Raw genomic sequence first — 27,931 nt, 5'->3', positions numbered from 1 at the left:
TATATATATATATATATATATATATATATATAAATATTTATGAATTTTTATAATAGTTGTTTGGTATTTACGTACCTATGACGTCATTAATAATGGTCAAACATAAATAAATTCCAGCTTTTGAGAAAATAATTAATAGATAAACAGAGCATTTAATTCACGAGAAAATAATTGTCTCAAACACAAACACATGTTCGGTTCATAATAAAATACATTAATTTTCAAATTTATTATTCCTTAAATTCATTATATTTACACAGGTATTTTTAAATGACTAAATCAATATATTTCATACATTGATTTAATTATAAAAATACACATTTTCATATATGGTCATTATTATTATTATTATTATTATTATTTTTATAAATATTCAAGTAACAAACATTCCATATATTCATGCATGGATTAAATATAAATATAAATGGTAAGAAAAATTAATTTAAATTATTTAAATATGTGATATTCTTTTTTAAAAATTAAAATTAAATGACACATTTTAATATTTAATTAGCAAATAAAAATAAAGATAAAATTTCATAATAAAACATTGAGATCTGGTGGGGACCACAACTATTTTTCTTTCTAAGCCCATTACTTAGCTGTTATACACATTTTTTTTACCCCACGAGAAGAACCCGAACTTACCTGACGGTTATTTTCATTTACCCTTCAAAAGCTTGCTTTCTTCAGGGAAGTTACCGTGACGGCGGCGCCCAACGATAAGACGGCAGCTTCAACGTCGAAGGTATCATAACGGAGGAAGAGTTCGACGACGAGAAGGCGAGCGATAAAAACGATAAAGTCCTTTCCGGCGCACTGCTTGTCCTTAACCGACGGCGATTGAGTCTCCGGACCGTTTGACCAGAGCACGTGCTGCAGTAACTTTTCGCCGTCGCCGATGAACCGATCGGGCACGAATTCGTCGGCTCTGTCGAAGATTTTCGGATCTCTGGTCGCAAATGGCTGATACCCACAAATCATTTCCCCTTCTTTGATCTCAAACGCCGCGTCGTGGCTTTCTATCACAAGATCCTGCTTCGCCCGACCGTACTGAACTGGCACCGGCGGCTCGATTCTGAGCGTTTCGTACACCACTGATTTCATCAACGGCATCTGTTCCATAGCCGCCATTGTGATTTCCCCGCCGTGGGCTTTTACGGCGGTGCGAATCTCCTCCGCGAGTCGGCCGTGTAGAGTTGCTCCGGCGCGGCCAAGCCATTTGAGCATACTGGGGAAGAAAATCTTTATTCCTCCGAATGAATTGAAGCATGTCGCGAAGAGCAAGTTATGGCAAGCTTCTTCCTTCGAAATCCCCAATTTCTCTGCTTCTTCAAACACCGCCGCCGACGACTGGTAAAAGAAGTCGTAAAGCCGCTGGTAATCGGCTTTAACCAGCGCCGGTGGTAGCCGGACTGTGTGGAGGAGGAGCTCCTCGGCGAACTTGGGGAGGCCGAGATTTAAAACAGGGCCAAGCTGGAACAGAACCCATTTCCCAATCAATTTCGGAGCGTCTTGGCCCAATTTGGTATTCGCCGGATTAACACCGTAGAGAGATCGAGTCAAGAAATTAAACGCCGCCTGTTCACCGGGATCATTGTACTTTGCTCTACCGGTGGCGGCCAAATCCTTCTCCAGAGTATCGAAAAGCTCTGAAAAAACAGAATGAAATTCCGGCAGGATTTTATCCTGGCGGTGCTTGAGGAGAAAGAACAACAGTTGCTTAAGCTTCTGGTGACTCGGCTCCGATGGATCAATATAAGACAGAACCCGGTAGCCGCCGGTGAGTTCCGTTGAAGGCATGTAAGTTCCGGTGAAGAGATCCTTCTTCTCAACCTTGGAATTGTCGAACAAAACAGGGAAACTTTTGCCGTCGAGCAAAACGACAACTCGAGGATCGGAGCTGATGAACGGACCCGGCGGCATATTGGTTCTGAAAACAGTGGATTCATACCGTTGCATTCGAGATTTCAAATACTCGTCTCTCCCCTGATTGTAGAAATAGTCTTGCCGGTCCTTCAACGCTCCGAGCACCGGCGGACCATGGTCGCCGGGAATCTTCCTCAACGGAAGCTTCGTCGTCCGCTGCGGCGTTTGAACGGACGGAGACGACGACTGATCCACGGCATAGATTTTGGGTAGAGAAACAGAGCCCACCTTTGAACGACGTCTCGCCGGCGCTTTTTGCGACGGGAACCGCCACGGAGGTTGAAGACAAGGGATTGTTATGGAGGATACCGACATTCTTGCTCAAATTCTCTGAAACATTAATTTGATCGAAAAATGGTGAAATTGGACAGTGGGATTTTGTGAGAGATAAAGTAGGACGATGGGTTGTATTTATATGTAAATATAATTTTAACACGGTATTATTATTGAATATGTATTTTTTTTCTCACGATAATAATAATATTCTTATAAGATAAGCTAAATAAAATAATTTTTTTTTAATGTCAACATAATTAAAATTAAATTTAAATGGAATAATAAACCTACCATATCAAATAATTAACTTTCCAACTTTAAATTTATTTACGAAATTTCAATTTTAAATAATTTTTAAATATCAACACCAATTAAAAACAGCATTGGAAAATGGAAAATAACGGGTGTTCCGTACATCTGTCATCCATTCACAATTTTCAAAATTCTAAATTAAAGTTAAAATACAAAAATACTAATAATAATAATAAATAATATTTAAACAATATAGTCAAAAGTAAAAATGCATAATACAAAGTATTTATTTTATTATTAATGTAGTAAAAAATGCATGCGTAATCAATAGATAATTGTATCAATTGTTAATTAATAAATCAAGAATTATTTTGTAATAGAAAAATAATAGAGATCTATAAAAGTAAAGGACGATTGAAATTAAAAATTTATTTATCGAAATAATTCTTATTAAATAATTACCTAATCCAGTCTAATTATAATATTTATGAGTAGAGCTGACAAGAAATTCTATTAATAACGGAGCGTTATTGGGATGGACCAAATTCAATTCAAATAAGTTACAACTCAATCTGGTCTGACGTTCCATTATCAGGTTTTTTTGAACACCCATACAAAAACATTACAAATATATATATATATATATATATATATATATATATATATATATATATATATATATATATTTACAAATAAGTTTAGAAAATAAATTAAATGGGCCGTTATGAAGGCTACTTTTTGGGCTACGTACATGGGCCAACCGTTCATTGAATGGGCCCTTTTTTCTGAATTTCATAACTACATTCAGGCACGTGGAAGAATCCTTCATGGCACGTGCATATTCGTTATTCCGGCGCCAACAAATATTCTTAAAGTTCCGGCGGATAAGAACTCCGAAATTTCCCGGTAGTCGCCGAATGAGATTCTGACCACCACGTGTGCGGCTGTAAACAAAAGCGGTCCCACAAAAGTTGAATTTTCAAATACGCCACGTCATCCAACGTGGCCCACCTCTCCAAGAAAAAGGGAAATCGTATTGTGAATCTTCACGTCCGGACAAATTCCGGCCAAAATATGCTGCGAATCTTCCTTCTCCTTAAGATTCTATAAAAGAACACATCAAATTTTGGCCGTAAATTAGAATTCAAGAACAATGGCAGCCACTCGATTGCTCCGGTCGGTTCGGCCTTCTGCCACCGTGGTGTCTTCTTCTTCTTCATCATCGCCATCCACGGCGGCGACTGTGAGGTGCTTGGGCAAAACAGGGCTAAATTCAAAAAATGGCGAACGGTTAGTAACCTCCGGCGACGGTGAGAGAAGACAGATAGTCAACCTTAAGGCGGCGGCGGCGGCGGCGGCGGCTCCAGAGACTGTGGAGACAGAAACCAGAGAACTCGATTTGGGTTCTTTGCTGGCGAATCTACTCGTTCAATTGAAGAACACGGCGGTGAAGACAAAGATTCGGAGGCGACAGATTCAGAAATTCATCGAAAAGGTTTGGATTAATCAAATTCCAATTAAATGCCTTACCGGAAATTACGATTTTCTGATCGGAATTTGCGGTTTTGTTAGATCATAATCGACTGCCGATTCTTTACATTATTCGCCGTCGCCGGATCTTTACTGGGTTCGATTCTATGTTTCCTTGAGGTGAACGCCGCTGAATTCTTCTAGTTTTCATTTAGTTTCTCATTCAAACTTGGATCTTTTTTCAATGCTCTGTTTTTAAATTTTCAGGGGAGCTTTATTGTTGCAGAGTCATATCTGCAGTACTTTAATGGCGTTTCACGGAGGTCCGACGAGAGTCATGCGGTGGAGCTTCTAATTGAATCATTAGGTGAGTTTTGTTCAGAATTTCAAACGATATTTACTTTCTATGAATTTATTTGTTTACATAACTGTTCGACAGACATGTTCTTGGTCGGAACTGCTCTGGTTGTTTTCGGTGTCGGATTGTTCGCGATGTTCGTCGGATCGGAGAAGATGACGGAAAAGAACCCGCGGTGGGTCTCTGGGTCGAACTTGTTTGGTCTGTTCTACATGAAGGTACAAAAACAGATACGGTTAGATGAACACGATTCTCCATAATGATATGATATTGTCTACGTTGAGCATAAACTCTCATTCTCTAAATTAGCCGCTGTGGGACTTTCATCATTCAACACCTTCCCTCGAACAAAGTACGCCTCTCCTTAATCGAGCCTCGAGTCCTTTGGAGTCTTGTCATTTTTTACTATGCCTTCGAGGAGGGTTGACTTCTTTTCTTTTGGAGTCATTTGTTCGATATTTGATGATTTACCAATCTATTGCGCGCGACTAAGTTTCGAGCATGATTCTGATGCCATGTTAGATGAACATAACTCTCTACAATGGTATGATATTGTCCACTTTGAGCAAAAGCTCTCGTGACTTTGTTTTGGGCTTTCTCAAAATGGCTCAAACCAATAGAGAGAGTATTATCTCATTATAAATCCATGATCATTTCCTAAATTAGCAATGTGGGACTTTTATCATCAAACAGAAACAAAAAGAAAAGCAGACACGGACCGATTTGGTCTGAATTGAAGCTTTGTTTATGATTCTAGCTTTGATTGTGTTGTTTTTTTCAGAACATTCCGACATGGGTGGAAATGGAATCCGTGTCGGAGGCAAAATCGAAGATCGGACACGCGGTGATGATGATACTGCAAGTGGGTGTGTTGGAGAAGTTCAAGAGTATACCTTTGAGCTCCGCCACCGATCTCGCCTGTTTCGCCGCCGCCATTCTGATTTCCTCCGCCTCTATCTTCTTCCTCTCCAGACTCAACATAGGCGGCGGCGGCCGCGGCGGTTACAAGTAAACAGCCACCAGTGACGGCGCTTTGTTCCTCGTTCGCTTGCTTCCACATTATATGTATAATTTTTGTGAAGACAAAGATTACCAATTCTTTTATTATTACTAATTAATTTTTATTTATTTATTTTTCTTACATTACTCTTAAAAAAAAAAACACAATATTAATATTTTGCGTCATTAAATTAAAATTAATTGCTTGTAGAATCATGCTGTAAATTTCACTAAAATATATTTACTTATGAAAATAATTTATGATATTAATAACGATAATTATAGATAATTTTTATTATGTGTATATAATCGTAATTAGACATTTAATTACATAATAATTCATCATATTTTTAGGTATTTATCATGAATTTCTAAATGGATTGGGTTTTTAAAAAAAATATTATTTAGAAATTGGGCCGAGCAATGGATTGGACCAAAGCCCAAGACCAACTTTTGGGCCCTTCATCATGGGCCGAGCCCTTAACGAACAAGGCGTGAAATTGCTCCGACTTCGAGATCGAAACCCGAGAGATTTGATGAAAGCCTCCATAATTCTGGGGTTGAAATTTCTGGTTTAGTCTGCAGATTTGAATTTGAAGGTTTGGTTGAAGACGAATTGAGATACCGAACATTTGAAGCAGCTGCATAGACTGCGATGGAGTGTGTGGTTCAGGGCATAATCGAGACGCAGGCAAGTTTTTCTTCCTTTTGGTCTCGAATCGTTCTTCACTTCCTTCACGATCTAGTTCCGTTTTGCGTTTCTAATTAATTCTCTTATAGTTCTTCATTTTCATGTCTGTTTATCCACTCTAGAAATGTATTCGATCCTCTTTTTCGTCGTTTCCATAAGCTTTTGAATATCGATTATGACTGTGGGGTTGTGATCATCGCTGGTGTTTTTCTCTGAATTATGATTTAAAGCTTTCCTGGCGTGCGGCTGTTTCTTCGATTACTATAATCTGTTGTTTTCCACCATTTTCAATTGAGCTTACTTTTTCTCTAGGTTATTCCTTTCTTGATAGTAGCGACAAGTTTTTGTGCTTCGGACTTCTCCTGACATTTTGATTCTGCAGCACGTTGAGGCGCTTGAGATTCTTCTTCAAGGAATTTGCGGCGTTCCCAGAGAACGATTAAGGCTCCATGAAATATGCCTAAAAAGTGGACCTAACTTAGGTATCCACGTGTGTTTCTTCAGCCTATTATTACATATTTGACTTCTCAGCATGTGATGGTATTTTGATAGTTCTTCTGATTTCAAACCAGTGATTGATACTAGTGGCATTTCTCCAAGTAAATTGGAGATTGGAGATTGTGCTTCCCTTTTATATCACTGTCTAATTTCATATTCTTTTGGTATAATGTTAGGTGCTGTGGCTTCGGAGGTTCGAATCATGTGTGACCTCGAGCAGACGGAACCGTCGTGGTATAATTCGATCTCTTGCTTTAATAGGGTGTTGTTTACTTTGGAGATAATTGAATGAATGGCAACTTTGTCCATGATAAATTAGGACTGTTAAACATATTGGAGGGGCAATGAGAGGTTCAGGTGCTGAACAACTCTCTGTTCTGGTTAGGACAATGGTAGAAAGCAAAGTTAGCAAGAACGTGCTTCGTTTATTCTATGCGCTTGGCTATAAGTTAGACCATGAGCTGCTGAGAGTTGGGTTTTCTTTCCGATTCCACCGGGGCACTCATATAACAGTGACGGTTTCTTCAGTTAATAAGATGTTGAAGCTTCATTCGACCGATGAGGCTGTACCTGTAACACCTGGTATACAGCTAGTTGAAGTGACAGCCCCAGCAACTTCTGAAAACTACTCCGAAGTAGCCGGTGCAGTGTCAACGTTCTGTGAATATCTTGCACCGTAAGTACTTCTAGTACTTTTAGGATTGAAGTTGTCGTGTAAATGAACTGTTCGGTTTATGCATATTCAATAGCCTATCTCACACTGATGCTTGAATTGCTGATATGGGCTCGAGACCTTACTAAATTCGAATGCCTGCCACAAAAACACGAAAGAATTTCACAATTATCGATCGTAATCTACCTGTTGGTTGAATTGTTCTGCATTGACAAGGGCCCTCTTTTACTGGATGCTTGATCATGTTCATTCACTTGTTTCTCCTCCAAAGAAGCTTATAACTATAGGTTTGGGGTTAGAAAAATCATAATGCACAATATTTCTGTTTGCTCAAAGTAAAGATTAAATCCCAAGTTTATGTGTCGCTTATAAGCTATTGCTTGTACTTTCTTGACTGTGATAAAATCAAGCTTTCATCTTTACTTTTACAGGCTGCTGCATTTGTCAAAACCTGGAATATCCACAGGTGTTGTTCCTACAGCTGCTGCCGCTGCAGCATCTCTCCTCTCTGATGGCGCGGGAACGACAATGTAGATGGTTTGCTTTGATGTCAGCAGTTTTTCAAGCTGAACTCCGATCATTTTCTCGTCCATGAAGCTCTGCATCCGTTCCCTTTCGTGCCTTGAAGCTCCCGGTTTGGATACGATGGAAAAATAGGAAAAACGGTGTGAATGATCGATCTGCTGATGCTGCGTATCTGAATTCTGGACAAATAAGTTCAATCTAAAAACCATTTTTGCGTAGTTGGTATATAGAATGTTAGTTGTTGAAGGTAATATGCCTTGTGTTCATGTCTCAAAGATAATATGGAGGCTTATATTTATGAAGCATTTCGAATTTGGGATTTTCTGGTGTACTCTGTCTTCTACATTTTTATACAGCATTTGAATAACTCAATGGAAAATATCAATTTAGTAGCTCTAATTAAAAGGAAATTAACAAAAGAGGACGAATTTTCGGTTTATGTTTGAAAACGAGTCTCGTAAAGGCAATAAGTCAACATTTTAAGTAATTTTTACTTCAAGTCGTCACTATTGACATTAAACAGAAAAATGTCATGGTCTTGCTTGTCTAAGGTCTTATAGCTATATGCTCTTGTTGCATGTCAAAACCCTTGTCTATCTACCAAGAAAATTGTTATGTTATGGCTGCATGGTCGTTGCATGCCAAAACACTTACCTATCTGATAAAAGTGCAACCTTTACCTGTATGCTGCTCGTTACATGTCAAAACCTTTACCTGTATGTCAAAACCCTCAAAACCCTTATCTGTCTAAGAAAAAAGTGCAACCTTTACTTATATGCCTTACCTATCTGCTAAGAAAAGTGCGATTATGATGAAGAACCTTTACCTGTTTGCTAAGAAAAGTGCGATTGTGACACCGTGCCAAAACCCGCGATTGTGACCGCTACACAACCCACCATGTCTAAAAAAAATAAAAATAAAAAAATACAGAAAAATTATTAAAATTGACCGTTGAATTTCTGCGCCAAATTGATGTTTTAAATTAAGGTTTTTCCATTTAGATATAAGATGGGAGAGCTTGAAACAGTCCAACACAACACCTGTCTGCCAAGCTCAAGAACAAAAGTCAAAGAACTGGACAATAACCATCCAAATCCATGATTTTTCATTACAAATTTAAACCATTTTCTGGGTAAATAATTTAGTTTTACTTTCTAAATGATTAATTAATTATACCCCTGAGTTGTAAGGCAGTGTTCATGGAATCTTTTATCAACCACACCATTTTCTTAAGAATCTTTCAACCTTTTACCCTTCCCTCCCTCCCTCCCTCCTTCCATTTCCCCTTTCCATTCCATTGATTCATCGAAGAAATCCAAATCAATCCATCTTTTCAGTTCATCAGCGAACTTTCTCACTCTCCCTTTACATCTTCTTCCATTTCCTCTCTATTTCGCCCCTTTTTCTTCAAGTAATCATCATACATTTGCAATTTCCCCCAATATTTTCTCTCTTTCTTTCAATTTTTTGATGCCTTTTTCTCCCTTTACGCTTTCTTCTCTTAGAACCCTTTCAGGGTTTATTGTCGTCGCGTAGAGATTTAGCGGCGCCCAGTTGTTTACCCAACTGGGTTTGGATTGAATCGATCTTTGTGGGTCTGCTTCGCCGATTCAAATGTTTGGATGATGGATGAATGTGAGAATAATCTTCAACTTTGCTTTATAGCTATTCCCTATTATTTTTATGCTCTTGGCTGCTTTATTTTTGGAGTTAAACAATTATATTGCCCTCTTTTCCGCCCCTTTTGGTCTAATTCCTGAATAGATTATTCGCTTGCAAGAACAGAGGAGAGAGAGAGAGAGAGAGAGGGGTGAGAACAAATGAAACATTGGGTTCTTTGATTACGGCGGAATTCTGGGTTTGTTCTAGCGAATTGGGAGCTTTTTCTTATCTGGGTCTCTGCTGATTCCACCATTTCTGCAGGTTCTTGTTTGATTTCTGGAGGTGAGTTGCTGAACCCACTAGTTTGTTATCTTCCTATTGTGTTCATCTGAAACTTTTGGTTGGGAACTTGAATTTGAGACATATTTGAGCTGGATGAATCTCTGTCTCTCTCTCTCTATCTGCAGATGTTTTTTTTAAGGATGTTGTATTGTCTAGAATTATGTTGGGGGAAAAGGAATTAATGGCTATATCTTGATCTTGTTTGAATTTGGTGTTGGGTTAAATGGTTGTAATTGTTAGATACTCAGTGAGATCCCACAACGGTTGGGGAGGAGAACGAAGCATTCTTTATAAGGGTGTGGAAACCTCCCCTTGTAGACGCGTTTTAAAAACTTTGAGGGAAGCCCGAAAGAGAAAGTCTAAAGAGGACTGTATATGCTAGCGGTGCGCTTGAGCTGTTACATACTGTTTTTGTTATTATTATTATGTTGTTTAATCTTTAGAAAGAACTGAATCTTTCTATGAGTGTTGCTGAACCCACTAGTTTGGTCTCTTTCTATTGCGTTCATCTGAAACTGTTGGTTGGAAACTTGAATTTGAGACATATTTGAGCTGGATGAATCTCTGTCTCTCTCTATCTGCAGATGTTTTTTTAAGGATGTTGTACTGTCTTTAACTTTTCTTGTCCGGAGAAATATGTTGGGGGGAAAAGAATTAATGGCTTTATCTTGATCTTGTTTGAATTTGGTATTGGCTTAAAGGGTTGTAATTGTTAGATGACCGAAGGATACTATGTGAGATCCCACGACGGTTAGGGAGGAGAACGAAGCATTCTTTATAAGGGTGTGGAAACCTACTCCTAGTAGACGCGTTTTAAAAACCTTGAGGGAAAGCCCGAATGGGAAAGTTCAAAGAGGACAATATCTGCTAGTGGTGGGTTTGAGCGGTTGAAAATGGTATTAGAGCTAGACATTGGGCAGTGTGCCAGCGAGGACACTGGCCCCCAAGGGGGTGGATTGTGAGATCCCACGTCAGTTGGAGAAGGGAACTAAGCATTTTTTGTAAGGGTGTGAAAACCTCTCCCTAGCAAACACGTTTTAAAAACTTTGAGGGAAAGCCTAAAGAGGACAATATCTGCTAGCGGTGGGCTTAGGCTGTTACAAATGGTATTAGAGCCAAACACCGGGCAATGTACCAGCAAGGACACTGGGACCCAAGCGGATGGATTGTGAGATCCCACATCGGTTAGAGAGGGGAACAAAACATTCCTTATAAGGGTGTGGAAACCTCTCCCTAGCAGACATGTTTTAAAAACCTTGAGGGGAAGCCCGAAAGGGAAAGCTCAAAGAGGACAATATCTGCTAGCGGTGGGCGTGGGCTGTTACATACTGTTTGTTTGTTTGTTCGTGCGCTAATCTTTCGTTATGTTGTTTAAGCTTTAGAAAGAACACGAACTCATGAACTGTGAGTGTATTTATGTTCTTCCTTTCATCATTTTATTGGTTTCCCAGGTAAATTTTTTCATTGATCATGGGCAGAGATAAGCCTAGAACCATGGGCTGGCTAAGCAAGATTTTAAAAGTTGGATCTGGCCATAAAATAGCTGAAACGAATTACGAATCGAACTATGAGGAGGATCAGAATTCTCATCTGCCCTCGACTTCGGAGGTGAACGAACACGCTTACCATCATCACCTTTTTTTAGTTTCGTGATTGTTTAACCAGTTATATGTAAAACCTTATCGTTTTTTTAGCTTATACTTTCACCATTTCACGTCTGTGATGGGAACTCGAAAACAGGGTTTATGGTCGGAGAACGAGAATGACGACATCGATCGTGCGATAGCGATTTCTCTTGTGGATGATAGTCCGAAGGCAAATAATGTGATGGGTGAGTGTAGTAGCTCCATCATATGCTTTTAAAAGATATCATTGTTCATGTTCCTCTTCCTAGATTCATCCCGAATCTTTTGTTTTTGAGCTTTCCCGTGTGTTCCAATGGAGACAACACGGTTAAATCTGTTTCGTTGAGATGAATGTAAACTATTTCTGAAATTTACTTGTGTGAAGTTCGTTTTTTGATACGCCTAATAGACCGGAGAATTCAGGACGTGGTGCATGGTGTCTGTGATAAATGTAAACTATTTCTTAAATTCACCAGAAGTGGTACACATGTGGTAGGGAAAGCTTAAAGAGAACAATATCTGCTAGCGGTGAGCTTGGGCTGTTATAAATGATATTAGAGTTAGACACCGTGTAGTGTGCCAGCGAGAATGCTGGCCCCCAAAGAGGTGGATTGTGAGATCCCACATCGGTTGGAGAGGGGAACGAAACATTCCTTATAAGGGTGTGGAAACCTCTCCCTAGCAGACACGTTTTAAAACCCTTGAGGTGAAGCTCGAAAGGAAAAGCCTAAAGAGGACAATATCTGCTAGTGGTGGGTTTGGGCTATTACAAATGGTATCAGAGTCAGACACCGGACAGTGTGCCAGCAAAGACACTGGACTCCCAAGGAGGGTGGATTGTGAGATCCCACATTGGTTGTAGGGGGAAACGAAGCATTCCTTATAAGGGTGTGGAAACCTCTCCTTAGTAGACACGTTTTAAAAACCTCGAGAAGCCCGAAAGGGAAAGCCTAAAAAGAACAATATCTACTAGCGGTGGGCTTGGACTGTTACAAATGGTATCAAAGCTAGACACTGTGCCAGCGAGGACGCTGGGCCCCCAAGGGGGGGTGGATCGTGAGATCCCACATCAGTTGGATAGGGGAACGAAACATTCCTTATAAGGGTGTGAAAACCTCTCCCTAGCAGACACGTTTTAAAATCCTTGAGGTGAAGCTCGAAAGGAAAAGCCTAAAGATGACAATATCTGCTAGTGGTGGGTTTGGGCTATTACAAATGGTATCAGAGTCAGACACCGGACAGTGTGCCAGCGAGGACGCTGGGTCCCGAAAGGGGGTGGATTGTGAGATCCCACATCGGTTGTAGGGGGAAACGAAGCATTCCTTATAAGGGTGTGGAAACCGCTCCATAGCAAATGCGTTTTAAAAACTTTGAGGGGAAAGCCTAAAGAGGACAATATCCACTAGAGGTGGGCTTGAGTTGCTACAATTGCTGTCCAAGGACATCAAGATCTGAAGTATTCATACGTTTAAATGTATATATTTTGTTTGTATTCCCGACTTATTTGTTTTAAGTACGAACTTATAATAAGTTCTTGAAACATTTGATAGATCATGATTATCAATCGGATGACGACGAACTTCTTGCCAAAGCAGTGCAAGAAAGCCTCAATCTCGACCCTCCTCCACAATATACAAATGGACATATGTATCAACCGTATATACCGCAATATCAATTCGGTTCGAGGTACTAATACTCACTTAACGAACTACATAACATTACATGCCGAAACCTCTACGTACAATATTTATCTCCATCTTTGCTTGCATTTGTTTGTTTTTGAACTTTCTTCTTTTCTTTGTTCGAGATGACATGTATTTTAACGAGTCCCGATTCTTGTTAGGATATGTGCGGGCTGCTACAATGAGATTGGCTATGGACGTTACTTGAACTGTCTCAACGCATTTTGGCATCCGGAATGTTTCCGGTGTCGTGCCTGCAACCTTCCTATTTCAGATTATGAGGTGAAAACTATTTTCTAAAACGTTCGAGAGCTATTTTTCTTGGCTCGAGCTCACACGACCTTTCTTCGTATAGTTTTCTACTTCTGGGAATTTTCCCTACCATAAATCTTGCTACAAGGAGAACTATCATCCAAAATGTGATGTTTGCAAGCACTTCGTAAGTACTTTTACTCGTGCTGTTTAGTTTTTTCTTCGAACGTCTACTTATAACCAATTGGTGTCGGGATTTGGGATACGTGTCCCACGAACAGATTCCGACGAATCCTGCTGGTCTTATTGAATACAGGGCACACCCTTTTTGGATCCAGAAATATTGTCCGTCTCATGAATATGATGCCACTCCACGATGTTGCAGCTGCGAACGAATGGAGGTCAGTGACATCGTTCTCTAAGTTCTTCAATAAAATCTCGGTTTCCATGATTTTTTGACGAAGTGGTGGACGTTTTATGTTTACTAGCCACAAGAGGTTAAGTATATTCCACTTCACGATGGTCGAAAGCTTTGCCTCGAGTGCCTCGACTCTACGATCATGGACACGAAAGAATGCCAACCTCTTTACTTTGAGATACAAGAATTTTATGATGGTTTGAATATGAAAGTAGAACAGGAAGTTCCATTGCTTTTGGTTGAAAGACAAGCACTAAATGAAGCAAGAGAAGGAGAAAAACATGTAACCAAACAACCTCTTCTCAGCTGTAATGTTTAATGTTGTCTGTTCTTTCCCCATTTTTAACTCTGAAACATGTTTTGTTCTGTGAATCTGTGTCGATTTTTCTCGTACTTGTTAGGGCCATTATCATATTCCCGAGACACGAGGGCTTTGTCTGTCGGAGGAACAAACCATTAGCACGGTAAGAATTTCGGCTCCTTTTTTGGTTATGAATCGAGTTGTTCATTGATCAAAGGCTAAAAATCTTACAGGTTTTAAGGCGACCTAGATACGAAAGGGGGAACCGAGTAACGAACATGATGTCGGAGCCCTATAAACTAACACGTCATTGTGAGGTCACGGCAATTCTCATCCTGTTTGGTCTTCCTAGGTATGTATTATCAATGGAAGTTTAGAACAAGATCCAAAATACTCGACATAATGGCGATATTGATTCTTGTGTATCGTCAACAGGTTACTTACGGGGTCGATTTTAGCTCATGAGATGATGCACGCATGGCTACGTCTTAAAGGTATGTTTCATGCAAATTTTCTTTGGCAATGACATTAATACACGTTCTCCCTGTTCTGTTGTTTGATATTCCGACACTCGTGCCATGATTTTTAAAGGTTTTCGAACTCTAAGTCAAGATGTCGAAGAAGGTATCTGTCAAGTTCTAGCACATATGTGGTTGAATACCGAGCTGATGTCTTGCCAAGACTATAACGATGTTGCGTCGACCTCGTACTCCGCTGCTCCCACGACATCGTCAAGAAGAAAAACAATGTCTAAATTTGAGAGAAAACTTGGAGAGTTCTTTAAACACCAAATAGAGTCCGACATGTCCCCAGTTTATGGAGACGGATTTAGAGCCGGGCAGATGGCCGTTCATAAATACGGTCTTCGGAGTACGCTCGATCATATTCAAATGACCGGTACCTTTCCTTATTGAAACTGGAGACGTGTACGTACCCGTAATCGATATCGATTCTTTAAATTTCTTCTTCATTTCTGTTCTTGGCCTTCCATATTTACAGCTAAGGCCAAATTCTTTGAAGGAATCCACTTTGTGCAGATTCATTTATTTGAATGCTTATGGTTCCACATTTGTCTCTGCCTCTGTTCTTCCTTCGAGTTCATCTCGGTCGCCATACGACAATGGCGACGGTTTTAGCTTCTGTAAACAATCCTGAATCTTTAGTAGAGTCGATACTACCTCTCCCATGCTCGGCCGCTGTTCTGGTTCTCGGTTCAAGCAGGCTGCACTTAGTTTAACCATCTGTAAACCAAACTCCATCTTCCCAGGTTCTTTAAGTTTCGAATCTAGAAACCGAGTTAGCCGAGATTCGACATTGTTTCCAATGGTGGGAATCATTGTTGTTGAAAGTAGAACCTCTCGTCCTCCTTCCCGAAAAACCGCCTCTTTTCGACTAACAAGCTCCAAAACCACCACTCCGAAAGCAAAGACATCAGTCTTTGGAGTTACGAGCCCCGCCTCCCGAGCCATGTAGCCCTTTGCCCCGACGAGATTTGTGGTCGAAACAGAGGCTGCTGTGGCTCTCTCTGTTACTCTTGCTAGACTGAAGTTCGAAAGTTTAGCTCGTAAATTGCTGTTGAGTAGGATATTGCTGCTGTTGATGTTGTTATGAACATAGGCTGGCTGTGTGAAGCTGTGAAGATAGTGAAGCCCGTTAGCGATGTCGAGAGCGATCTGTATCCTCGTCCTCCAGCTCCGTCTCTCTTTTCTGCTGCCTTTATCGAGCCATTCTCTTAGTGACCCGTTTTCCATGAACTCGAAAAGAAGGTAAAAATCGCCATTGTTTTCGCAAACGCCCTCGAGCTTCACCAGGTTGAAATGATGGATTTTCTTTAGAATGGTAACCTCTGTAATGGCGTCCATTGTGGTTCTTTTCACAGCTAGTTTCGTCTTCTTTTCGAACGTTCCTCGAAACACAGATTCATTTACTCTGTTCTTTGAACTGAATCTTCTCGTGGCTTTCGTTATCTCTTCGAACCTGAACACTTTCACAGCTCGCTCCATGCCTGCAATTTCGACCCGAATATCAGCTGGTGGTGTCCATTTTCTTATCATGTTGTCGTTCTTAGAAGTCATCCTTTTTGCTCTGGTATTGCGAATGAGAAAGACTACAAAAACGACGACAACAATGACTGCCATCAAGAAACCAACGCCTTTTGCGATATCGACGAAAATATGTCGTCTTTTCTCCGGTTGATCAGCGGTAGATGGTAATTTAATCTGTGAACTTGTTAGTTCGGTTGACAGTGGAATTAGAATCGTTGAAAATGGAAATAGATTTGGATCATCTTCCTCTTGAAACCCATTTGCTTCAAGAACACTCTTCTTGCTCACATTGAACCTCTCCCCAATTTCCAAAACCGTGTCGTCTTCGCCAACCAAATAAGCAACCAAATACTCGACCCCCTTCCGAGCCTGGTTCGTCGTTGGACAAGCACATCTAAGCGGCACGAGTAGTTTCAAACCAGCCCGGAGATCCAACTCATGGAACTTATTACCAAACTTAAGAGCTTGGCAAGTAGTAGATCCCTGATAAATCTCAGTGGCAACAAAGTAATAGGTTTGAGAATACGCTAGGACAAACGAGGCATTGGCTTGATAGAATCGGTCGATGCAAGAACAGTGAAGCGGAACGACGACCGCCGTGTCTGGCTTTAGAAGCGAGAAGACGGTGACATTGTTAGCTATGGCAATTTCATCTGGGTTTGAGGAGGTGAGATTGGAAATGGAAGGAACGGAATCATAGGGCGGTTTGGATTTGAAGATGAGGAAAGCCCGGCAAGAGCTTGCTCGGCCGTTGCAGGAGTAGAGCCCGAACGGCTCGGTATCGCCGCCGCAGCTGGGACGCGAGTAATTCTGCTGAGCAGTGATGAGTGAAGAAAGAAGAAGAAAGAAGGTGGAGAAGATTAGAGTCATAGTTGGTTGGTCGTTATTCGGATTAAGGATGAACTTGTTCTTGATTTGTGCTTAAACGAAGGTATTTAAGGGATTTGGAAACATTAATTAATGTAATTAAAGATAACCCGTGAAATTAATTTTTTAAACATTTTTTAAATTTGTCTTTTTTTGTTTAGAAGCTAATGGATGGATTTATATGTTCTTGGTAAGTTCGACTTTTATTTTATTTTTTCGTTCATTTAAAATATATTATGCAATGACTCAAGCTCACGGTTCGTCGATATTGTCTTTTTTGAGCTTCTCTTCAAGGTTTTAAAACGTGTTTACTAGAGAGAGGTTTTTACATCTTTATAAGGAATGTTTCGTTCCTCTCTCTCCAAACGGTGTGAGATCTCACAATCCACCCCCCTTAGGAGTCCAACGATCCGATGTCTGGCTTTGATACTGTTTGTAATGGCTCGAGCCTACTACTAGCAGATATTGTTTTATTTGGGTATTGTAAAATCTCACGTCGGTTGGAGAGGGGAAAAAAATATTTCTTATAAGGGTGTGGAACCTTTCCCGTGGACGTGTTTGGATATTGAGGATTTGGGTATTGTGAAATCCCACATCGGTTGGAGATGGAAAAAAAAAACATTTCTTATAAGGTATGGAAACTTTTCTTATAGACGTGTTTGGATATTGAGGATAAGGTCAGAAATGAAGCCCAAATAAGACAATATCTGCTAGCAGTGAAGCCCAAAGAAGACAATATCTACTGACATAAGCCCAAAAAAGACAATATCTGATGCCCAAAGAAGATAATATCTACTAGCAGCGATGCCCAAAGAAGACAATATCTGCTAGCACTGAAGTCCAAAGAAGAAAATATCTGCTAGCAGTGAAGCGCAAAGAAGACAATATCTGCTAGCAGTGAAGCCCAAAGAAGACAGTATCTGCTAGCAATATTTGCTAGTAGTGAAGTCCAAAGAAGAAAATATCTGCTAGCAGTGAATTGCAAAGAAGACAATATCTGCTAGTAGTGAAGCGCAAAGAAGACAATATCTGCTAGCAGTGAAGCGCAAAGAAGACAATATCTGCTAGCAGTGAAGCACAAAGAAGACAATATCTGCTAGCAGTGAAGCGCAAAGAAGACAATATCTGCTAGTAGTGAAGCGCAAAGAAGACAGTATCGGCTAGCAGTGAAGCGCAAAGAAGACAGTATCTGCTAGCAGTGAAGCCCAAAGAAGACAATATCTCGAGTAAAAAAATAGTACAATATATTGAAATTATAGTTGAACGAGAATGATCTTGAGCATACGTGCCCAATACGGCCCAGAGAAGGTTTTTTTTTTTTTTTTTTTAAATAAATATTTTATTGGTCAGAAGACAAGTGCTGTTTGGATGTCGTTATTAAGAATGCGTAACCCGGGTGAGAGGATATCATATACCCTGTTACCAACCACTCTCTCTCACCACCCAACTTGACAGTTCCCACATTGAATTCTCCACAATTATTTATTTATATTATTTTTAAAAAATTGGATATTTTTTTATTTTTTCAATATAAATTTTATTAAAAAAAATATCCATATATATATATATATATACACATCTATGTATATATGTATGTATATATACATGAACTTTGGGCACCTCAATTCAACTATATAAAGAGATAATTTGCGTTATTTTATAATTACTACTAGAGATATCTATTTAACTGCACGAACGAACGGTTTCAAATGGGGTGAAGAATGTTCGTTTAAACGGAAAATAAAGAGGAAATGAAGACAGATTTTTCTCGAAACAGGGATTACATTTCACGTCTCTGACCCTGCCTACCCCATCAAAATTTTCACCTCCGTTCACTTTTTACACACACAAAGTGTGAGAGACTATGTTCTAATATTAAAATTTGAGTCGGTAACATTATATTATATTTTTACTTACAAAATATTATTTAATTTATAAAATTTTACATTTTTTAAATAAAAATAATTATATTAGAAAATGAAAATTATCCATTAATAGTTATTAATAAATAAATAATTTTTAATAAAATATTAAAATGAGAATTTTTTTTAATGAAAAATCTAATTCCCGTGAATTCTCCACATTGAATCCCTGCATCGATCCCTACAAAAATAAAACGAGAATTTCATAGAAATGAAAACTAAAATAAGAGAAGCGTCTCCGTCCCCTCCACATCTCTAATTACCAATAAAACTCGAACCAATGATATATATATATATATATATATATATATTAAATTTATTGTTTTTTTGAAGAAATATTTTATTAGGGTATTATGAAATGGAATATTCGATTTTGTCTGATATAATTAAATTTATTTGGGAGGGAATAATATTGGAATAAAAGTAATTATTATTGGGGAATTAAAGGGGAATCGGGTGGGAAGCTACCTTTCATCCTCTTTTGCACTCCAATTATGCACTTACCCTAATTGATTAAGCAATTATATTAAATTAAAATACAATAATTTCCCCCCTTCTTTTTTTTATATATTTTTTTAAATTCAAATTTAACCTAATTTTTTTAAAAAAATTAATTTATCTTTCACGTTTTTTCAGTTATACCGGAACTCTAGCTGCGGACCTTCCCAATTACAAAAGTCAAGCTTGACTCGGCTTCATTTATCTTAGAGAAAATCCTCCAACTCACGTCTGAAGTTGTTGCCGAGCTTCTTGTTTCTTGGCATCTTCTCGTTATTCTTCATCTTCACGTCCAACTTTGTCTGACATTCGACTTAAAATCTTGCAATCAGCTCATGCCTCAACATATGCAACTTTGATTAAGTTTTGATTGAACGTTTTGTCTTCTCGATTTTTTGGGATGGCAATCGTTCAATGTTCTACGACTCATCTCCTTCAATCATTAACCACAACACCACGACTAGGATTGACATCGATGGGTTGGATTTCTTGTTTCAATTCTTCGCTTCAATACATACCTTTTGAAGTGGGTGACATCGACGCTCTGGTAGATCTACATGCACTCGAGAGAGAGAGTGAGCGTCACCATTGGATTACATGCAACACAAGAAGGACACGAACCCTGCAACTGGAATTACTTAGACCATTTCACCAGTCTAGTTTAAATGGTTCAATTTAGTCTGCTTCAACTTTAAATCCCGTCTCAACAAAAAAAAAATGATTTTTTTCCAAATTAATAATCCAAAAAAATTGATTATATCAAAATCTATGCTATATAACCTTTCAAAGACATAAAATTGATCATACATTATAACTTCCCTTTTTAAAAATACATTATTTCTCTGTTTCCGGCCAATTATAACTTCTCCGACGCCTTCCCCTGTAATCTTTAAACCCCAAACCCTTTTCACCAGCTTCAACCAATCATGAATCCAACGAAAATGGAGTCTGCAACAGATCATAAGGGACCCACAGAGAGTCCAACGGACACGGCCGGTTCGCATCCACCCGGGCCCATGGCTTCCCCTTTCCACTCCAGTGCAACAGGCTCACCGGACCCGGGTGTAGATCCCGGCAGAGTCCCCGGAAATTATCCCCGCCGAGGCCGTGCTGGTTCCACCGGTGGTCGACGGGGACGATGTTTCCAGCGAAAACAAGCATGAATGGCGGTAGAGATCCAAGCTCGTAGATCCTCATTCTCTTCTGAAGCTCCATCCATTCTTCGATTTCGGCGGTGAAGTCGCCGAGGCGCCACCGGGAGAGATCGATGACCATGACACCGGTATTGAAGTAACAGGGGTTGCGATTGGCGAAGGTGAGAGATAGAGAGGGATTGGACCAGAAAGTGGGAGTGAAATAGGCCGTGAAATTGGCGTTGCAGTACTCAGGGGCAGCGAGGACGGCGTCGTTAAGAGGAGTGTTGGCGAGGTTAGCGATGTCGTCGACGAGGATTATATCGGAATCGAGATAGACAACACGGCGAACGCAGAGGGGGAGGAGGTCAGCCAAGTAGCTACGAGCATAGTTCAATGGACAATCCAAGGCAGAGCGGATGGAGGTGGAGATCAAACGGGACACGGCGACATCGTCGAAGGGGTAGATTTTGAATTTAAGATAAGGAAAGGAGGAGGAAATGGTGGCGTGGAGAGACAGAGCATTTGCAGAAGCAGAGGAAACAAAATGGAAGATTACATTTTGGGGACAGGGTGAATGTTGCAGAACGGAGAGGATCGCCGCCATGGAGCCCCGGATGTAAGCCGTGTCCAATGTCATTGCAACGTGGACGCCATCGTCGGAGCAGAGACGATGGCCATCTTCCTCACCCTCGAAAACAGAGGGGCAGTCAGGGGAGTTGTAGAATTGGGGTGCCTCCTTGAATAGAACGGTGGCATTGACGGCAGTTAAGGAGAAAATGAAGAAGAGAAGAGCGGCCCGAGGTTTAAACATGGCGGCGGCCGGCGAGAGGAAGTGAGGAAGGAGGAAAGGTAAGAGATGGGTTTTTATGTGTATGGTGAGAATGAGAGAGATGGTGACCGGCCGGTGGTGAGTAGCTTTAGCTTTCAAATGGGGTTTCAGAAAATATTCCAACAACAACAACGAGCTCTTCATAGATTAAATTTTAATTAAGAAGTATGATGTTACAATTAATAGAAAAGGGGCATCCTCAGCAAGTTCCATATTGTCTGGTCTTCAAAAAGATGAACAATAACCAACCAACAGCTAAAAATAAATAACCCGTAGCGCGTCAACTACCATACCCCAAAATCGAACTATTCGGAGTCCTTCCGAATGACCTCTCATGGAGTCTGCTACACTTGCCAAGAAAGAGTGTATTAGATTCCATTCGTCCATGGTGGTGAGTAGAGGAAGAATAAGAAAAGAGAAAGGTATTGCAACGAAGAAATAGTTACCCGTTCATAAATTCAGTTGACCACTTGTTAGTCTTGCTAAAACTACACGACACGAGTGACGGGTGAAGTTAAAGTGATTCACACCATATGGAAATAAGAAAAAAAAACGGAGAGAAGGGTCTCACTCACGTAGCTCCTACAAGGTAACGACTTCAAACTCAAACAAAGAACGTTCTTCTCCAAGGCACCTAAATGCAAACCTTTGCCAATTGAACACTACGAGCGACATCACTATATTATAAGTTCAGCTGATATCTAACATCAATAGCAAGCACCTACCCTTTTTCTCTGCATTCTTCTGATAAACATGGTCAAGTACCATCCAGCTTAAAGATCACCTGCTTCTGTTAGGTCATTCCCTATAAATCAAACAAAAAATATCTTGAAAGCCACAATCACTGACCTACTAGTTCCCAACATGGTATCAAGGGGTGATGATCCTGATCCTTGCCCTGCTCTTCGATCAGAACGACGTATTTCACGAACCTAGTGCAAGACTGAAGTTCAAAAATAAACCAAACTGGAATCGAAGACTTGAGAAAACGAAACAAATACTGAGATAGAATTGAAATAATGAACATGGATAGAACCATAGCTAAACAAAATCTGATGAACAAGTTTCTGGTAGTACCATGTGCAGCAGAAACCCATCTGTATATTCTGAACTTCTTCACCAAAAAACAGGAAACACATATCACAAGTAGTGCATAAAGTAAGAGCACTAGAGAAATCACTTAGGCAAATAAATCATCTTTCGAGAGAACGAGCCATCACAGCACGTGTTTCATTCACTCAGCCAAGTGATTGCATTTGGTGGGTCAGCATGTCAATGTAGTATATATAGATGTGAATAAATTGAAACCTTCGAATACAATTGCATAAGCACGTCAGCTAACGTTCATCGTGCTAAGTATACAAAAGTAGATGTTCATTTCAATAATGATGAGACAGCAAGACAATGTACCATCGGATTTTTTTCACTTCTATAATTCTTACATTAGAGATTGAATACACTAAACACCACAAAGCAATAATATATGCCCTAATGGACCCTTTGATCTATTGCCAGATTAGGGCAAGAAGAACACAGAAACCAATAAAAAAAAGCAGCCGCTTCAGGTAGTAATCTTGCTGACCTTGACGGAGATGGTGATAGTATCCATGAGCATGAGCATGGCCATGGCCATGGCTACCATGAAACATGTTAGGAAACCCATATGGAAAGTTAGCACCTGCACCATACATGCTTGGATCTGCATATCCATGCATCTGAAAGTTGAACAAAGATGGGACAAGACCACCAAAAGCCGCAGACAATGTGAAATTACCAAACCTTGTTGATGCCATTGGAGCAAACCCTCCAAGACCTCCCATGAATCCAAATCCATTGTGAGCAAAAGGATTTGGCTCTGGGGGAGGGCCTGCTGCTTCAGGTCTCTGTCCCGCAGGACGATTAGGAATATTAACTCCCGGAATACTTTTCGACCTCGGGTCAGTCGACGTCTTTCCCCTACCATATAAGGGAACCAATTTTTGCTCTTCTATCATAGCTTTACAAACTGGACATTCCTGGGGATGGGAATGAATGTGCAGCCACTTGTAAAGGCATGGCCAACAAAAAAGATGACCACATAGGGTTACAATAGGATCTTGAGCTAAATCCAGGCAAATATTACACTCAAAATTACTAGCATCACCATTGTTGTCGGAACACGAAGGGCTTTGAGGTTGCCTACTTGTTGATTCCCCGAATCCGCTCGCCATATCTACACACCCTACCTATTAAATCACATTAAACCACAAAACTGAGATGAAATCCACGAAAGTCATCAGAAAAATTCATCGGGATCGGAAATATTCCTTCAACCAGCCAAAACCAATGGACGAACTCAATGAGAATCAACAATCTTAACAACGGATCGCCTAGACGAACAATCCAAACGATAAATTTACAACAAAATCTTCAATCCTAGGGTTTCAAAATCCCCAAACAGAAACCAACAGAATCAAATCCAACGCGAACAATTCAACAAAAAGTTGGGGAAAAAAAACACAGAAATGAAAATACAATTACGAAAAGAATTAGAAAAATGAAAAAACTCACCTATTGATTGACAAGAACAAACCGGCCGATCCCGCGTTCCGATCGATGAAGAAGAAAAATTGACGAACGCGTCTGTCAGGAAAGCAAGAAATATACATTCGAAAACGGAAGCTTCCGCACCCTTGCCCTAAACATTATTCACTGCGTCCGTCTTCGCATTTTCTCCGTGTTTCTCGTCACTTATTCCCACGTGTCGTAATATTACTGGTTATTCCTAGTCAACAGTCAACACCTGCCGTCCGACGTGGAAAAACTAGGGATAAATTCATTTTTTAAGTCCTAAACTTTCATGGTAACAACTTTATTTATTCACATTAATTTTAAAAGATAATTATAATAAAGACAAATTCTTTTTATCATATTTATAAATATATTATACAAATAAATAATTTGTAAATATACCCGAATAAAAGAGAGGTACATAAATAAACCATAACCGAACGAAAGGGATCATGAAAATATGATAGTTATGAAAGGCTTAAAAAATTGAAAGTCACTACTTATTTCAACAAGATATACCTTCTCGGTGGCTCAATTATATGAGCAATTCTATATTAGGTAACCTCTTCGGGAACTGTTTTATAATGCATGTGAGTGAAAATAGTCTTCGCTCTTAGAAGCGAGAAGTAACCTTGTGGGGATAGTCTCAGTCTTAGAAGTGAAGAGTAAGCACCGTGACCATGAAGAATGTCGGTGCCGTTAAGTGCTGCATTGAATCCTTATCCAAATCCTAGACATGGGTGGTTTCACTTCTTCCATCACTTCCATTCAAATCAATTAAAGATGGCGTTAAAAATAAAACCTTAAATTGGGTGGACTTGGTTTGAATGGTTGGGATTATTTATTCAATTTTTTTTTTAATAAAATTAAAATATTAACGTCTATTTATTTATTTTAAAACATTTAGTTGAAATTTATAACTAAATTTTAAGGCGTATTTTAAAAATTACTTTCTAAATAATTAAAATTTATTTTAAAGAGTAATTAGAGCATAAATAATCAAAAATATTAAAAATAAAATAAATATATTATAATTATTATACTATAAAACTCCTTTATTTCATTGAATTCTTCACATCGTGGAGACCCATCTTTCTTAAAGACAAACCTACCCCCGGACAAATATCGATTTTGGTCCCTACTTCATTATGTGTGCAGGGTAAATCTGTAAATGACGTACGGTGCCGCAGAATTGTCGGTGGTTTGTCCTTCAAAAGTCAACCTAAAAAACAAATTCATTTTTTTTTATTTTTTATTTTTTTTGTTAAAAAATTAAATAGTTATGAAATAAATAAATAAATAAAATATACCATTTTAATTTAAATATAAATTATATGTATAATATTCCAACCACGTTATTTCGAAAAATATTTTTTATAAAATTTATTTACAGAACGCTTCGAATTAAAAGGTAAAACAAACACTTAATCATAAAGTTCTTATTAATGAGTCACCGAAAAGGAATATGCACTGTGTTCATATAGATATTTTTTAGTCAATATTTTCTTACTTATTTTATTCAGATTGGGGTGTGCAGTAGTCGTTAACGTGATAGAACAAGGGTATTTTAGTCACTTTACAATATCAGAAAATTTGTACGGAAGTTACTACTTAAAAAATCTTATTAAAATAACTTTTTTTCAAACAAATATTTGAATTTTTTTGTTGGTGTCCGTCGTTCCCGTTCTAACTTAGTTTTTAATTAATTCATCGTAAAATAAAGACTCTAAATTCCTTTTTTTAATATAAAGTCGAGAATAATAATAATATAATCGAATTAAAATGGCTAAAATAAAATAAAAAATAATATATTTTTTGGAATATTCCATTAAAAAAATAATAAATATTACAAAAATAATGTTAGTATATTGAAGTCAACGCTTTAAATCTTACCATATGGTATTATTTTTCCTATATATAAAAATTATTTAAAAGAAAAAAAAATATTATTTTATTATAAAATCCAAAATGTTACCTAACCAGAGTTAAATCTCGGGTTAAAATCTGTTTAATTAGTTTGGAAGTAAATTTTCTTCCAGAAGTAGCAGCCACATCTTCGTCCCCTACCTATCGTCAATCTGTAAAAAACCATGGAGATTTCGATTTTCCATTTCTGATTTCTTCAGTAATCTCTGTTTCAACTTCTCTCTCCTCCTTTAATCCTCTCTCTCTCTCTCTCTCCTGTTTCTTGTCGATTTCACCATTTTTCCCGCTCCCTGTTCCATTACTTTGGATAAGAGCACACACAGTTCCACTTGCTGGAGGGATTTGAGGAGGAGAGACGACCGGAACAATATTTTCGTCTCTTTTGATTCTAAGGTAATTCTTGCTCTTTGTAGTTGTAGATCTGTAATGCGATTTAACAACACGCTGCAAATTGTTCGTGTTTCTGAAATTGGAATCTGCTTTTGCCTTTTGGAAAGATTCTGTTGGAATTTTGGTTGCTTTTTGTGTTTTCGTCTTTTGATTTCGTTGGATTTGATTAAGAAATTGCGAATCTCTCAAGGTATGGTAAATGTGTGTTTGTTTGCAGCATTTTTTAGGAGGGGGAAATCTTTTGAATCGGTGTTCTTGGAAGAATGGATGTTTCTACGCCTCTGCAATCTGATAATACACAAAAACAGAAATCTCTTAGTCCGATTAGGCTGATGAGAGGGGCGATTTGTTTAGCGGTGTTTTTGTCGACTGCCTGTATGTTTTTAGTGTATTTTGCGCCTGTAGTGGCTCTCTTTTTACGGCTTCTCAGCCGGCATTACTGTCGGAAGGCAACTTCCACGATTTTTGGTTTCTGGCTGGCTCTCTGGCCCTTTCTATTTGAAGTTATAAATGGGACTAAAGTTGTGTTATATGGAGATGATGTTCCAGATAATGAACGTGTTTTGCTAATTGCTAACCACAGAACTGAAGTTGATTGGATGTATTTGTGGGATATTGCATTGCGAAAGGGCTCCCTTGGCTGCATCAAATACATCCTTAAAAGCAGCTTAATGAAGCTGCCTCTCTTTGGTTGGGGATTCCATGTTTTGGAGTTCATTCCAGTTGAGAGGAAATGGGACATCGATGAACGGGTTATGCGTCGAAAGCTTTCGACGTTTAGAAATCCTCAAGATCCCTTGTGGCTTGCTGTTTTTCCTGAGGGAACTGACTTTACGTATACCTTCCATTCCTTTTCTACTGTATTCCAATTGTGTTTTCCCTGATCTAGAAGCTAGTTTTTGTGGATTGAAAGCTTATCTTGTGTTCTTGATGTTCTGTCCAAGTTGGGAACTGATACGAAAAGTTTGATGCAGGGAGGCGAAATGCAAGAAGAGTCGAGCGTATGCTGCCGAGGTCGGACTTCCGGTGCTAAAGAATGTTCTTCTTCCAAAAACTAGAGGTTTTTGTGTTTGCTTACAAACCCTGCGAGGTTCACTTAATGCAGGTTCATTTCTGCAAATTACTCTCTTCACTTTCTAGTCTGAACTGATTGTGTTTATTACCATAGCTTCTGGTCTGGTTTTGTTATGCAGTTTATGATATGACTATTGCCTACAAGCATCAGTGTCCTACCTTTCTGGATAATGTCTTTGGTCTCGGCCCTTCAGAAGTTCATATCCATGTTCGACGGATCCCCGTCGACGAGATCGTCGCTTCAGATGAAGGTGCTACTGCTTGGTTAACGGATAAATTCAAGCTCAAGGATCACTTGCTCTCAGATTTCATAGCTAATGGCTGTTTCCCAGAGCCAAGAGTACAAGAACAACTTTCTGCCTTCAAGTGCTCAATGAACTTCTTACTGGTCATTTCCTTGACTGCAATATTTGCTTACCTTACTTTCTATTCATTTTGGTCCAAAGTTTATGTAGCTTTATCTTGTATATATCTTGCTTCCGTTACGTATCTTCGAGTTCAACCGGAGCACGATTTAGGCAGTTTGATATCAATGTTCGTCGGCAAGAAACATAGCACTGAATAACATTCTTTTAGGATACATGATTTTTTTTTTTTTTTTGGCTTAGATTGGAATCGAGTTTTCGTGTAAACGTCTGAGTATTAACAATTTCGATTTATGGTCCCCATGAGCAAAGATGGCCAGAAATAAGTTACTGAAATCTTTGCTTCTCTAGATTCTACTCTCTTTGTCTATGAATGGACAGGCAGAATCTGAGCACAAAAGTGTGCTTGTGGCTATATTACCTGCTCAGCTCTTTC

General features: G+C 39.1%; 8 protein-coding genes across 14 annotated transcripts; 4 read left to right on the top strand and 4 right to left on the bottom strand.

Moving 5' to 3' along the window:
* Positions 1-520: 520 nt before the first annotated feature.
* LOC111454076 (allene oxide synthase 1, chloroplastic-like) lies at positions 521-2,329 on the bottom strand. The gene has a single exon (XM_023095370.1). It carries the CDS (start codon positions 2,242-2,244, stop codon positions 673-675), a length of 1,572 nt encoding a protein of 523 aa, XP_022951138.1. The 5' UTR covers positions 2,245-2,329; the 3' UTR covers positions 521-672.
* Positions 2,330-3,589: 1,260 nt separating this feature from the next.
* LOC111454079 lies at positions 3,590-5,419 on the top strand. The gene is made up of 5 exons (XM_023095379.1): positions 3,590-3,952; positions 4,030-4,107; positions 4,195-4,294; positions 4,367-4,503; positions 5,067-5,419. The coding sequence occupies exons 1-5, from the start codon at positions 3,611-3,613 to the stop codon at positions 5,295-5,297; spliced, it is 888 nt and encodes a 295-aa protein (XP_022951147.1). The 5' UTR covers positions 3,590-3,610; the 3' UTR covers positions 5,298-5,419.
* Positions 5,420-5,752: 333 nt separating this feature from the next.
* Positions 5,753-8,000, top strand: LOC111454081 (mediator of RNA polymerase II transcription subunit 18). Of its 2 annotated transcripts, XR_002712368.1 has the most exons (6): positions 5,753-5,975; positions 6,358-6,457; positions 6,650-6,707; positions 6,793-7,149; positions 7,578-7,789; positions 7,831-8,000. XR_002712368.1 is itself a non-coding variant. In XM_023095381.1 (5 exons), the coding sequence occupies exons 1-5, from the start codon at positions 5,940-5,942 to the stop codon at positions 7,678-7,680; spliced, it is 654 nt and encodes a 217-aa protein (XP_022951149.1). In that variant the 5' UTR covers positions 5,753-5,939; the 3' UTR covers positions 7,681-8,000. The 2 variants fall into 2 exon arrangements, 1 of the variants encoding a protein (XP_022951149.1); XM_023095381.1 differs by having other exon boundaries at positions 7,578-8,000.
* Positions 8,001-8,901: 901 nt separating this feature from the next.
* On the top strand, positions 8,902-14,961 carry LOC111454077 (protein DA1). Of its 5 annotated transcripts, none has more exons than XM_023095373.1 (13): positions 8,903-9,306; positions 9,457-9,615; positions 11,067-11,223; positions 11,356-11,446; positions 12,791-12,926; positions 13,084-13,204; positions 13,278-13,361; positions 13,456-13,575; positions 13,663-13,875; positions 13,994-14,056; positions 14,127-14,245; positions 14,329-14,387; positions 14,485-14,961. In XM_023095373.1, the coding sequence occupies exons 3-13, from the start codon at positions 11,086-11,088 to the stop codon at positions 14,805-14,807; spliced, it is 1,467 nt and encodes a 488-aa protein (XP_022951141.1). In that variant the 5' UTR covers positions 8,903-9,306; positions 9,457-9,615; positions 11,067-11,085; the 3' UTR covers positions 14,808-14,961. The 5 variants fall into 5 exon arrangements, with proteins under 5 accessions (XP_022951142.1, XP_022951141.1, XP_022951143.1 ...); XM_023095375.1 differs by having other exon boundaries at positions 9,436-9,615; positions 11,096-11,223; XM_023095372.1 differs by having other exon boundaries at positions 9,436-9,615.
* On the bottom strand, positions 14,864-16,808 carry LOC111454613 (protein LYK5-like). The gene has a single exon (XM_023096109.1). The coding sequence runs from the start codon at positions 16,806-16,808 to the stop codon at positions 14,949-14,951; it is 1,860 nt and encodes a 619-aa protein (XP_022951877.1). The 3' UTR covers positions 14,864-14,948.
* A 3,108-nt stretch (positions 16,809-19,916) lies between these two features.
* LOC111454078 (probable galacturonosyltransferase-like 1) lies at positions 19,917-22,365 on the bottom strand. Of its 2 annotated transcripts, none has more exons than XM_023095376.1 (2): positions 21,637-22,365; positions 19,917-21,534 (listed from the first exon to the last, which is right to left on the bottom strand). In XM_023095376.1, exon 2 carries the CDS (start codon positions 21,332-21,334, stop codon positions 20,150-20,152), a length of 1,185 nt encoding a protein of 394 aa, XP_022951144.1. In that variant the 5' UTR covers positions 21,335-21,534; positions 21,637-22,365; the 3' UTR covers positions 19,917-20,149. The 2 variants fall into 2 exon arrangements, with proteins under 2 accessions (XP_022951144.1, XP_022951145.1); XM_023095377.1 differs by having other exon boundaries at positions 19,917-22,122; positions 22,268-22,365.
* An 89-nt stretch (positions 22,366-22,454) lies between these two features.
* On the bottom strand, positions 22,455-23,881 carry LOC111454080 (RING finger protein 5). The gene is made up of 2 exons (XM_023095380.1): positions 23,741-23,881; positions 22,455-23,415 (listed from the first exon to the last, which is right to left on the bottom strand). Exon 2 carries the CDS (start codon positions 23,398-23,400, stop codon positions 22,696-22,698), a length of 705 nt encoding a protein of 234 aa, XP_022951148.1. The 5' UTR covers positions 23,401-23,415; positions 23,741-23,881; the 3' UTR covers positions 22,455-22,695.
* Positions 23,882-25,766: 1,885 nt separating this feature from the next.
* LOC111453977 (probable 1-acyl-sn-glycerol-3-phosphate acyltransferase 4) lies at positions 25,767-27,845 on the top strand. The gene is made up of 4 exons (XM_023095233.1): positions 25,767-26,059; positions 26,274-26,891; positions 27,031-27,161; positions 27,250-27,845. The coding sequence occupies exons 2-4, from the start codon at positions 26,320-26,322 to the stop codon at positions 27,693-27,695; spliced, it is 1,149 nt and encodes a 382-aa protein (XP_022951001.1). The 5' UTR covers positions 25,767-26,059; positions 26,274-26,319; the 3' UTR covers positions 27,696-27,845.
* Positions 27,846-27,931: the final 86 nt, after the last annotated feature.

The sequence above is a fragment of the Cucurbita moschata genome, unplaced genomic scaffold (assembly GCF_002738365.1).
Source record: "Cucurbita moschata cultivar Rifu unplaced genomic scaffold, Cmos_1.0 Cmo_Scf00016, whole genome shotgun sequence".
Classification (NCBI taxonomy): Eukaryota; Viridiplantae; Streptophyta; class Magnoliopsida; order Cucurbitales; family Cucurbitaceae; genus Cucurbita; species Cucurbita moschata.
This window is presented reverse-complemented; position numbering and strand designations above follow the sequence as displayed.